Genomic DNA, 13,651 nt, shown 5'->3' with positions numbered 1-13,651 from the left:
TTAAGGGGGTCAGAATTCTTTCTATACCCTCTATATATATATATATATATATATATATATAGGTTAGTGCAATGATTCATTTAAAGTTTCATGGCCAAAAAGAAATATTTATGGACAAATGTTTGTAATCCATCCCCTAAATTAATTTCAAACCTTGGGTGGTGTTAATGTAGGCCATATAGACCAAATAAACCGAAGTGTACTCTTTTATAAGGCAACAATCTAGTGATTCATAACAGATGCTCTGAATCTGACCTCCACTCACAGCTCTGATAATATATTGCAGTTATTCAGTCCCACACATTGTGATCTGACAAGATCAGCTTTATCAGATTTAACGTGTTTTCTCTTGAGTGTTGTTGTGTAGGTTGGGGTAATCAAGCAATATCTCTTTTCTCATTCAGGTAAAATTGTGGTATGCACTGTGAACATGTTGAGACTCATTTATGCCGTTAAACTTAAACCCTCATGAATAGTTCAGGGAATATAAAAGGGGGTGAAGTGAGAAAGGGGCAGGGGAGATAATCATTACACAAGGGGATAAAAGGAGGGCCGAAACCATACCTTTTCATTAAGCCGCAGCAGCGCCAGCGTGAAGATGTCCAAACCAATTTGTCTGCTGTTTGCCCTGGTGATTCTGACCACAATTTTGTGCAACAACTCAGGTCATTTCTGTGACAGTACACCTGTACATTGCTTACACCATTTATTCTGTGGTTTTTCAATGTGAGACTAATATCACCTATATCTCCACACAGTCTGTTCACAGAGGAGATCCTGGAAACAAGTTGCTGCTTGTGGCTGCAAAAGTAAGGAATATGTCTTTTTGCCAAAACATTGTGTAGTATTAATATGGATCATACAATTATTTAATTTGATTTCATGTAATAAATCTCTCTCTTTAGTTCATCCTATGAAGGGGCTACAGTGTAGAAACCATCTTAAAAGAGAGTTCAGCAAAATTGTTGGGTGTATTTGCAAGCACCCAGAAACATGTAAGTTAAACGATTTTGAACTAAAACATGTAATAATAACAGTTATGGAAGAATTGTTATTAATCATTATAATAAATCTGTTGTCCTTTTTGCACAGATATGAATGAAATCTCCAAGAAACAGTTTGTACGGATGTGCAGCTCAAACTATAATTCTCTTTCTATACCTTTGTGATCTGATGGAATTGTGCTGCTTTATATAGAGCTTCAGTATGATTATCACATATCTACCAGACTCAATGTTTAAAGTCTATGATAGATTTACTTTAATGTACTCATGAAAATGCTCTGATTTCAACAGTTATAACTGTGATCACTTTGCTTGTATCTTAAAGCAACACGATAAAAGCATGTAAAGCATAAACTGTGGAGATGTGTTTTTCTATCATCATGTTTTCTCGTGTGTTGTTGTTTAGAGTTAAACAAGCAATATGTCTTGTCTCATTCAGATAAAATCATGTTATACACTGTGAACATGTTGAGATTAAACATGTTTATGCCATTAATGAACAGTTCAGAGAATAAAAATGGATGAAGTGGGAATTGCGCTGCTTTATATAAAGCTTCAATATGATTTATTGCATATCTATACCCAACATGCATGATGAATTTACTGTAATATAATCACAAAAATGCTCTGATTTCAACAGTTACAATTGTGATTGGTTGATTGTATCTTACAGCAAGACAATAAAAGTATGTAAAGCATAAACTGTAATGAGGCATGTCATCACTTAACATGTTTTTCTGTCATCAGTGTGTGTTTATGATAACATAAAGAGATATTGCTTTCTGTATCTCCACTGGTCATCTTTGTTTACAGCAGCCTTTATACCACTAAAAGTTTCTTTGGCCAGATTTAGACTTTATTTGAAGAATTATGCATGTTCCAACAAGCCACTTGCCCTTCTCAGGGTTGACTGCTATGTTTGGACCCAAAAGTACATTTTTTACTCCTGTATCTGTAAAGCAAATCTCTCGAGGTCTGAGATCTTTCCAAAGATCTCCCATGTGAGGCTTAAATCTGTTGAGCAGCATTTTAACCCCTCAGCATCGCAAAATCTGATAACATGGTATCAGTTTTCGTGACAATAAAATATTTCCTGGAATCTACTTTCAATGAAATGAGATGAAATGCATTTTTATTGTTCATGCAATACTTCAGGCTTTTGCTTGTTTATAGTTTAGATTGATATTACATTACTTTTTTTCAAAAGTGTGTTTTACAAAGAAATGCCAGCAGAACTGTTATTATTTACACATTTTTATTATCATTTCTAACTTGGATTATAATGAAAATCATTCAATTGCACATTTGACTATTAAATTGCATTCAGTTCTCATATTTTTTGTCTGTGCATTTGTATTTTGGTCTCCTAAAACACAATGATGACCTTGAACCATTCAATGAATTATATTCATGAGCATGTACAATTTTGTTTACTAGTCATCAACTTGTAGTCAAACGCTTGAGAACCAAAGAACTGCAAGAAAACTAAGGGAGTAGCTTGTTTGCAGTCAACAGCTTTAGTTAACAGCTAAGTTATCAGTACTGCCTGGTTACAAAGGGTGCTGGAATAACATGAAATCCTCCAAATAGATTAGGACTGCGGTGAACAGTTATCTGACATTATTTATTCTATGACTTTGGTTTCTGTACATAAAATATAAACAGGTAAGAAGTTATGTTGTTGTTCATATTCTTTTCAGTATCACAACTGATAGAGGAAAACTTGAAATCGCATCATATGACCCCTTTAAGACATTTTGTGTGTCCCTTTTGTTAGTGCATGGACCTTTATAGGATGTAAGCATGAAGCTTAGACTTTTACTAATGATTATTCATTTTGTGGAATAATTAAACTGTCAGGATCATTAAACTGTCAAGATGCCGCTGAATCGTGTTAATTTAGGATCTGTAAATGCATTGAAGAATAGGAATCCACAAGTACAAATGTAATATTGTTTAGAGTTTTCGAAGTTTGAAGGTTTAAGACTTCAGAAGGGTAATGTTCAGTTTAAGTTTGTTAAACAACAGAATACAATACATTTTTGTAATTTAGAATTGCAAATAAACATTTAAATGGCACATGTATTAATGTCACTATGGAGAGAGTCAGCATCCCCCTGCTGCTGAGAGTGGTACAGTCCCGACCCAGCTCAGCAGAACAGGACGGCAAGTGGAGCACTGGACTTTGTGAATGCTGGGGGGATATGGATGATTGTGAGTGTCTATTCACTGCACTAATGCATGCAAAACATCATCATCTCACATTAACTGCAATGTGAAATATCAATGAAAACATACACATGCATAATTTGTTTGTGTTTGAAACGATGTCTGTGTGTGTTTCAGGTTGCTGTGCTTTTTGGTGCTTGCCTTTATTTGTTTTTAAGACGAACAGAAGAGCAGGGGGATGCCCCAGTCTGCCCTTGTTGGACTGTGTCGGATGTGGAACGCCAGCATCATTGGCCATGCGTGCAGCTGTAAGAGAACGTTACGGCATTGAGGTGAAATGAAATCACTCGTGTAATGACGTTAATCTGCAACATGTTCAAATACTGTGACAAGAAACAAAAAACGCAATCATTAATACATATAGTCATTTAATTCGCCATGTTAGTATTATAGTACTATTACATTGCACCAAATTTCTTTTTGGAAATGATTTACAACAGTTATGCAATTGCAAGCATGAATATTCTTACACAAAAAGGCACCCACACACAAACATCCACGCACATGACCCAATGCCCACACATACACTTACATTCCACCCATATGACCCTCTTCCAAAACCATGTGAATTGGTTGCGATAAGCATCTTTTCTCAACACCAAACTAACTGAAAGTTCTTCTGATAGCAAACACCCACAACACAAACCAGTGCGCCGTGACTGCATGTTACATGTGAGTACATGTGACATAAGAACTCGATTTTGTTGCAGAAAGAAAGAGCTCTGCGATATCAGATCTGAGTCATAAAGTTGTCCTCTGATTTCTTTCTTTACTGTTATTTTATGACAAACTGAGCATATTTAAATTCAACTTAAATTATTTTTGTTATTAAATTGGATTTAGTATTGAAATGATCTAGTGGTCATACAAATTGAAGGCAGGCCTTGTAAAGGAATAGTTCGTCCACAGATAAACAATTTGTTGAAATTTTTAACCCACACGACCCCATTTCATCAATTAATGTATTGTGAAGGGAAAAGCAGTGTGTTTATAATCCTTAATCCATAATAACACTTCATCCAGTGAAAATGTCCATTCCCTGTTGCCCTCTTACATTAAAATCCGCTGACATATTTGTGTAGAACGGATTTGGGCCATTTTATAAAGGTGCTGAATCTGTTCATATTTCTCTCCTGATTCAGATAAGATGACTTTTTCACTGGAGACAACAATACTATGCATCGAGGACTCGTATTATACTGTTTAACATTAAAAATATCTTAATAATGGATTTGTTTAATACAAACATGCAGCTTTTGACTTCACAAGACTTGGATTATTCTGATGTTTGTATCAACTGTTTAGCCTTTCATTCTGACGGCACCCATTCATGCAGATGATCCATTGGTGAACAAGTGATGTAATGCTACATTTCTCTAAATCTGTTCCAATGAAAAAAAAACGAACTAATCTACAGCATGGCCTGAGGATGAGTAAATTTTCAACACATTTTTATTTGTGACCCTCCGTTAGCATCTTTTGTGCTTTAGAAATAAAAATTACATGTATACTTCACCAAAAAAAATTATAATTCGGTCATAATTTACTCTCAAGTTGATCCAAACTTTTATGACATTCTTTCTTCTGCGAATCATAAAAAAATACATTTTGAGAACTGTATCAATTATTTTATTTACTTGTTTTGGTTACCAACACTCTCAAAAATGTCAGACAGAATTTTCTCTTTTTTTTCTTTGCTTGGGTGAATTACCCGAAGAGACAAAGATGAGAAAAGTGAAATGCTTTTGACATGTGTGTATTTCATTCTACCACTAGATGGAGATGAATTACATTTTTTGTGATTTATGAGGTAATGTTTCATAAAAATATCCAAAACAAGAGTTGAGAGTGGGGTCATTCATTCAGTCTGCAAGAGATTTATGCCAAAACAGTATTAGCTTTCAGGATGTTATGACTTGGCATCTTTACATCATTTCAACTCTCTCTTTCTCTCGGTCTTATTCCCAGGGTGATGTGTGCAGTGACTGGTTTTATGGCTGTTGTTGCTATCTGCTGTCCTGGTGTCAGATTTCCCGTGAGATTTAAGAGATCAATGCAAGCTCTTTTTCATCCTCTAAAACCCATTACACACCACTGGGGGATCTAGATGATGTGCATCTCATCTAGTGTGATTGCTTCCGATCACAACGGATTGATCTCAGGTCAGAGCATAATGAAACTAATTACAAAATCACTCAAATCTGAGTTTGTGTTTGAAACTGGAATACTTTAATTTCAGGAAAAAGCTGGCAGACGTGATGTGGGATTGGTATGGGTGGAAGAACTGTAGAGGACTAGCTATTGAAAGAGGAGCTTAGCTTGTAATATTATAACAAGTCTGACAAGCTCAGTTCAATTAAAAGCAATTACGGTAAACAAACTTTACTCATAATTGCCCATCCCTCTGATATGATTACACATATCTTTTTTTTCTAATTTTCCGCATGTTATTATAGTACATGTAAGAAAGATGAATTGATATAATCAAACTAAACTGATTTCAAAATTGCATGAACCTGTACATTTAACTCAGTTATTTTATATTCTCATAATTCCCTTATAAAATCATAAAAAAAATTTTTTTTTAATTATTGCAGAAAGTCATAATAATCTAAACAAAAACGTATACAATTCTTTTACATGAATTATTATGTCAAAACTGTCTCCTGTAAAAATATAAATACTGTACATACACTCCACAGATGGACAAATTAATTGCATTCTAGTGTTTTAAGAGTACTTGTTTTCGAAGTCAACAATCAATAATAATTTGAATCATTAACATCATCTCTATCGTTTCTATTTTTGCTATAGTTCTCCATGTTGGTGCTATTTTAATATTTTATTTAGTTTTATTTCTTTATATTTCTTTGACTTTTTTCCTTCTTTTTTGCTGGCGTGTCTGTGAATATTATATTCTTAAGACTAAATATTTCACTTTCTTTTAAATGAATAAACAACATGGGCATAGGAAAGACTGCATATGTATTAAAGGTAAAACAACACATGACCTTGTTAAATAGTTCTACTGTAAGCTGTTGATGCACATTTGGCATTTGTCCAGCTTGGACCAACTGAAAATTTGTCGGTTACCAAGTCCAAAAACACTGACAGATAGTGTTATCTGGATCATCCGGCAGTGTACAGCAAATTAAAGACAGATTCACTCTTAAAAATAAAGGTGCTTCAAAAGGTTCTTCAAGCGATGCCATAGAAGAACCCTTTTTGGTTCCACAAAGAAGCATTCAGTCAAAGGTTCTTTAAAGAACCATCTCTTTCTTACCTTTTTATAATCTGAAGAACCTTCTTTCGCCACAAAGAAGCTTTTGTGAAACAGAAAGGTTCTTCAGATGTTAAAGGTTCTTTATGGAACCATTTAGACAAAAAGGTTCTTCTACGGCATCGTGAAGCACCTTTATTTTTAAGAGTGTTGTTGGTCTTGACTTTTAGAGTCCAACTTCATCTGGCAATATTATCCTTAATAAGAATTCATTGTCACCATGACTAAAATGTCATAGAAATCTATAACATGTTAGCAAACCACCTTTTTGCAAATCAGCATTGTGTTATATCTGACATGTTTTGACAACTTATGTGTATAGGCAGCGTTCATAGCCCCCCCAAAAAAGAGTCAAGGTAGTAGTGAAAATCTTACAAATATATATATATTCATTAAATAAAATGTCTGTTTTCCTTTAATTTCACTGTTGTTTTGCAACACTTAAGCTATATGTGTAAGTGTTAATAACTGGTCTGTCCAGTTCCATGTTATATAATGAATAAAAAAAGCTCTCTCCTTCCCTTATCACTTCACACATTATCTTAGAGCAATGTTGTTTTAACTTTTATATTTCTGCCTTTTATACACATTAATGCCACCAGCAAACCAAAGACAGTTTGTCATGCACATGCTTACAGACAAACAAGAGATTCTTCATTCTCTACTGAAACTATGCCCCTGTTAAAACAACATGATGATGGATTTTCAGGTGGAAGGTCATGGGCGTTATCAGCAGTGACACATCGCTAACCTGACCAGTGACTTTGAGGAAGTACTTTAATTAATATGCACACCTACTTTTTATGGGACTGTCTTAACAACTTATCTCCATCCTTTTTCCGAGTGTGAATGAACAAATCCATCCTCTCTAGTCTCACGCTCCGGTAAGAGCAGTTTTTTTGTGATTATTCAGTTTGCATTAGTTTAACGTGTATTCTGTGAGACAAAAACAATTGTGCACTTTAAGAAATACCCAATTACCATATCTTTGTAATTGTTTATGGAATTTACTAGCAGATTCTGAGTGAAAATTGTCTACACCAACTGTTTTTCAGTGCAGTTTTAGAAAAGACAAAATATGAAGTCTTTTTTAAAGCGATATTAAAAGCGCTCAACAATAATGTTGGCCTGATGTAATGTGATGTCTTACATTTGTTGATCAGGTTTTTTATACATAAGTATTTCGTTTAGCGTGTTATATTGAACATTATTACCACTATGCACTGATTTAAATGCCTAACTGGGTTTTTGTCAGCGTTTCAGGAATAACTATGATTTCCAGAGTATTTTTATGCTGATGGTAATGAAAAATGGGCAGGGAATAAACCTCAACTACTGGTCTTACTGAGCTGTAGGATAAAATAATTTTTATTGTTGATCCCTGACTACTGTTGCATGTTCTGTAGTTTATGCTTACATAAATTAAAAATGATTCAGCTATGACTAATTAGTTAGATTTAATTTCAGAATCTATTCAAACTCTGATATGTGGACAGCGAACTGCAAAAAAAAAAAAAAGTTAATTTTTATTTATTTTAATTTGAATTTTTTATCTTTCTGTAACTGTGTGCGCTTGTGTCTGTTGAAGGATTTCGTAATAAACAGGATGACTTCTCATCAGCCCAGGCCCTTTGTCATGGCACACACATCCAACCAGTGGAGCTCTGGAATCTGTGACTGCTGTCAAGATGTACCAGAGTGTGAGTGTCTCTCTATCTTTCTCTCTCTCTCTTTCAGTTTTGTTTATTTTGGTGTGCCATTTGGGGGTGTATTTCCTTAAAGAATGTCACTTTGCAACTATAAAACATCACTAATGTGCAAAGGCTTACCCCAGAGGAGTGCCCGAATCATTGCTAAGAAAGGGATCATGTGTCTTTTATTTGGGGATTTTTGAGAATTATGGTGGACTATATATTATCCTTCTTACTAAACAGCTTCTCACTAAGTAAATTCATACAGAGACATTAAATATTGCTTTGAATATAAATTATTTTATAGTTTCTGCTTAGCTTAGAGCTTCAAGATGGACTTTATTATCATTCTGCTACAAATTGCACCTCACATGACCACCGTGCTACATACATATGCCTATATACAAATCTAGTCTATAGTAATTTAACCATATCCTTGATACAGACATTTAACATACAGTGCAGTGGTACAGACAGACAGAGCAATAGAAAGAATCAGGGGAAATATTTACATTTACACATTTAGCAGACGCTTTATTATACAATGCCAGGTTTATTAGAAAGCTAGATGAGAAAATTAGCTAGACCAAAGAACAAATGCCCCATAAAACATGGAAACATGTGTGTGTAATGTGTGTACCTGGTATTTATCACGTTATGGGGACCAAATGTCCCCACAAGGATAGTAATACTAGTAAATTTTGACCTTGTGGGGACATTTTGAGGTCCCCATGAGGAAACAAGCTTATAAATCATACAGAATTTGTTTTTTGAAGAAAGTAAAAAGCAAGTTGTACGGGAAAGTACTAAGTGAATTACACTTTTTGTCATAAGCAAGCAGTAGGCGGCAGGCAAAATAGGTATTAGTCTACCTACACCCTCTGACTAGCATCAGACTGGCGAGTTTGTGACCGTAAGATCCACGTAAGGCCAGCGTGAGACTTAAAAGGGACATTAGGTCCCCAGTGAACGGATAAGTGAAAGTATAGTGAGTCAGGAATAATCGAATATCTAAATTAATATTTGTGATCATTAAAGTTAGGCAATATTTCAAAGCAATATTTCTAATTAAAAACTGATCACGTGAAATTGGAGTCAGATTGAACACGGAGCTAGACTAAATTGAAACTAAGTCCTGATAACTGAGAAGCGCAAGTAAAAGACCGAATATGCATTAAACCTTCGACCAGGCCGCTGGATTCCGCTTTTTGGGCTGGCGGGTGGATCCTTACATGTGTGTGCCTACTTAACCATATTTTGAGGACAAATTTGTACCCAAAAGTGAGCTTAACCTGACAAAATCTCCAGAAACCTCTCTTTGGGGACGTCCTCATTTGTAAAACAGTTTGTACAGTATAAAAACCATTATGGAATGTCCCCATTTAAAGTAAACGTGTGTGTGTGTGTGTACCTGGTATTGATCACGTTTTGGGGACCAAATGTCCCCACAAGGATAGTAATACTAGTAAATTTTGACCTTGTGGGGACATTTTTGAGGTCCCCATGAGGAAACAGGCTTATAAATCATCAATGTGGGTGTGTGCATTGGTTTAAGTTTGTGGTGTGGTTGAGTCCTTGTGAAAGTGTGTCTTCAGCTGGTTCTCGAAAGTTTCACCATAGAGGAGCGGAAAGGATGAAGGTTTTATACTCAACATACACAATAATATGACAGATTTAGTAGTCCAAAAAAGTCCATTACAGTGTACAAAACAATGGGCCTAGCAAGATGAACACTTCAATAAATACTGAAGTCCTCTGAAGTTATTTACACTAGAATTGATTACTGACGCCAGATGGTGCCATCTACGTTTGTTTGAAGCACCTGAAAGAAGGGATAGGAGAGACGTGAAAGTGGCATTGCTGATGTGTGGTTGATCAGTTCAAATAAGAGTCGTGTTATACTATTGTCATATGCAAAGGAACGAAATGTGCCTCACAGGACTATATGGTGCTACATATATAAACATATAGAAATCTAGACTTGGGGAAGTCGTGGCCTAATGGTTAGAGAGTCGGACTCGTAGCCAAAAGGTTGCGGGTTCAAGTCTCGGACCGGCAGGGATTGTAGGTGGGGGGAGTGAATGTGTGAGACTTGGGGAAGTCGTGGCCTAATGGTTAGAGAGTCGGACTCGTAGCCAAAAGGTTGCGGGTTCAAGTCTCGGACCGGCAGGGATTGTAGGTGGGGGGAGTGAATGTGTGAACAACTGAGGTGCCCTTGAGCAAGGCACCGAACCCCCAACTGCTCCCCGGGCGCCGCAGCAAAAAAATGGCTGCCCACTGTTCACAGTGTGTGTGTGTGTTCACTGCTGTGTGTGTGCACTTTGGATGGGTTAAATACAGAGCACTAATTCCTAGTATGGGTCACCATACTTGGCCACATGTCACGTCACTTTCATAAAAGAAATATTGACGTTTCAATCAATGTGAATTATCAGTGTTTCTTATAACTCTTTAACATATTGATTCATTCTCATCACTAATGGTAGTGTTATTTGTAGGTTGCTTCTCGTTTTGGTGCTTTCCCTGTTTTGCCTGTGCGACGGCTCGTAAGCATGGCGAGTGTCTGTGTCTGCCTCTGCTCGACGGATTTGGATGCATTCCTCCAATAACAATGGCCATGAGGGTATCAGTGCGCACTCGCTATGGAATCCAGGTTTGGACAAATACAATCTGTGTTTTAAACAGTGTTGTGGAAAGTTACTTTTAAAAGTAATGCATTACAATATTGCGTTACCCTATAAAAAAAGTAACTAATCACGCTACTTAGTTACTTTTTATGGAAAGTAATGCGTTACGTTACTTTTGCGTTACTTTTAAAATCTGGACAGAGCTTGCTTGTTTGATTTTAAAATAAAAAAGTTATATTTTTGGCAAATATAAAAGCCTTTTCACACCAAAAGTGAAATGAATAAGCCTCAGGCTGAAGGGAAAGTACATTTATGTCCATACAGTAGAATGCAGAAGAAGAAATTTCAACACTTCAGCAATAAAAAAGACACAAATGTTTGTCTAGAGTAATTTCGGCTTATTAGTACGGTTGAACTGGATCACCGAAGGTCAGAAGCAATCTGATTTCTCTCAACATGGCGACAGGAGAGCTGTCAATCAATACATTGGGGAAAAAAAAGAAAAAAAGTAACTCAGATATTCTCTTGTAATGCGTTACTTTACTAGTTACTTGAAAAAAGTAATCTGATTACATAACTCGCGTTACTTGTAATGCGCTACCCCCAACACTGGTTTTAAACCCTGTTCTATCCAAGTAATATCTCATATAATTGTGGAGAACCCATGGTGTTTGTCTGTCTCTCTATAGGGTACTATCTGTAAGGATTGTGTTTATTCCACCTTCTGTGGCGTCTGCGCCTGGTGCCAAATGTCCCGAGAAATGAATGTCCGTGAAAACAACATCTCTCTTGTCCACAATCGAGCAAAATAAAGGCAACTGGGAAACCAACAACTTCTTTGCTGTTCCACAGTATGGTGTTTTTTGGGGGTTTTTTGTGAGTGAGATGAATTAATGCATATTCATATTTATTTTAGAACTACAGTAACATCTTCTGATTTCTCTCAACATGGCGACAGGAGAGCTGTCAATCAATACATTGGGGAAAAAAAAGAAAAAAAGTAACTCAGATATTCTCTTGTAATGCGTTACTTTACTAGTTACTTGAAAAAAGTAATCTGATTACATAACTCGCGTTACTTGTAATGCGCTACCCCCAACACTGGTTTTAAACCCTGTTCTATCCAAGTAATATCTCATATAATTGTGGAGAACCCATGGTGTTTGTCTGTCTCTCTATAGGGTACTATCTGTAAGGATTGCGTTTATTCCACCTTCTGTGGCGTCTGCGCCTGGTGCCAAATGTCCCGAGAAATGAATGTCCGTGAAAACAACATCTCTCTTGTCCACAATCGAGCAAAATAAAGGCAACTGGGAAACCAACAACTTCTTTGCTGTTCCACAGTATGCTGCACTAATAACAAAGTGTGTCACCTGAAAGGAATCTCATTGTTCTCAGTGGCATTAGATATGCACCATTGTATTTGTTCCATTTAATAAAAACAGTATGATGTTTGTCTGGTATGTCTGTATTTTAGTATATGTTAATAAGCCTCATGTGGTGTTCGGGTCCTTTTTGTTCTGAAAAAAAATTATTTTTCCAGAAAATACTAGTTAATGTTATCGCATTGGACTGAAATGTTGTGACTTTGTTCACAAAGAGTATAACTACTTCTAAAAAATTTTTTTATCATTTTCATACTTTTCTGGGGGAGATTTTTCACCTTGTTACACTTGTGATGTTCCAGGGCAAAAATGACCCGGCATTGCACTGTTTATCACAATAGTGTGCTTTAATGTTTAATCTTTAATGTTTAATCAGGGAGTTTGTTTTGAAAGGCTTTTATTTTTTACAAAATGGCACAAAGTCACACTTGTGGTGTATTTATTTTAAAATCAAACAAGCAAGCTCTGTCCAGATTTTAAATGTATTTCGTACATTTTGTACAAAATAAAAGCCTTTCAAAACAAACTCCCTGATTAAACATTGTAATCCACGAGATTCGGCGTACTGTCTTTTGGTCCAATAAGTAATATCTCTGTCTTATCTGAATTTAATAGGAGAAAATTATTGGTCATCCAATCTTTTACATTTTTAACACACTCTGTTAGCTTAGATAATTTAGAAGTTTCATCTGGTCTTGTTGAGATATATAGTTGAGTATCATCGGCATAACAGTGGAAACTAATCCCGTATTTCCTAATAATATTACCAAGTGGCAACATGTATATCGAAAATAGCAGAGGACCTAGGACAGATCCTTGTGGCACTCCATGTTTTACTGGTGATAATTGAGATGACTCCCCATTTAAATGAACAATGTGGTAGCGATCGGACAGGTAGGATCTAAACCATCTTAAAGAAAAGGCTTTTTTTTACAAAATGGCACAAAGTCACACTTGTGGTGTAGGCCTCAAAGGCCATTTTGTACGAAATAAAAGCCTTTCAAAACAAACTCTCTGATTAAACATTAAAGTACACTAGAGTGATAAACAGTGCAAATTTTCTTCAGTTTTTATTTAATATTGTAAAAATTATTCATAAATAATGCTTTTTTCACTCAAAAAATGAGGTGCCTAGTCTCAGATAAATGAGGCCTGATTAATCAGATGCAAATATAAATACAAATCCAGTCCTAAATGAAAGAAAATAAGTTGACAAAAAGATTGAATCCAATATTTGGTGATAATATAGCATAATGAGTGATTTATAAGCAATTTTTTGCTCTGTAACATCGTAAGTGTGATAGGGTTCTGAACACAACACAAGGGTTAATTAATACATCTTTCTACTTTGTACAGCTATATAATGTATTAAAATACCAAGGCCTGTATCCAAATTTCCTGCCTTAAAATGTGAATAACACTTTGTCAGATTTAT

General features: G+C 35.7%; 1 protein-coding gene across 1 annotated transcript; it reads left to right on the top strand.

The window, feature by feature from the left end:
- Window positions 1-8,119: 8,119 nt before the first annotated feature.
- Window positions 8,120-11,649, top strand: ponzr5 (plac8 onzin related protein 5). Its single transcript, XM_016244423.1, has 3 exons — window positions 8,120-8,213; window positions 10,703-10,857; window positions 11,521-11,649. Exons 1-3 carry the CDS (start codon window positions 8,120-8,122, stop codon window positions 11,641-11,643), a joined length of 372 nt encoding a protein of 123 aa, XP_016099909.1. The 3' UTR covers window positions 11,644-11,649.
- The last annotated feature ends 2,002 nt before the right edge of the window (window positions 11,650-13,651 follow it).

This window comes from Sinocyclocheilus grahami, unplaced genomic scaffold, assembly GCF_001515645.1.
Source record: "Sinocyclocheilus grahami isolate Dianchi unplaced genomic scaffold, SAMN03320097.WGS_v1.1 scaffold718.1, whole genome shotgun sequence".
Classification (NCBI taxonomy): Eukaryota; Metazoa; Chordata; class Actinopteri; order Cypriniformes; family Cyprinidae; genus Sinocyclocheilus; species Sinocyclocheilus grahami.
The sequence above is the reverse complement of the archived record's forward strand: the minus strand, read 5'-3'. Positions and strand labels throughout refer to the sequence as shown.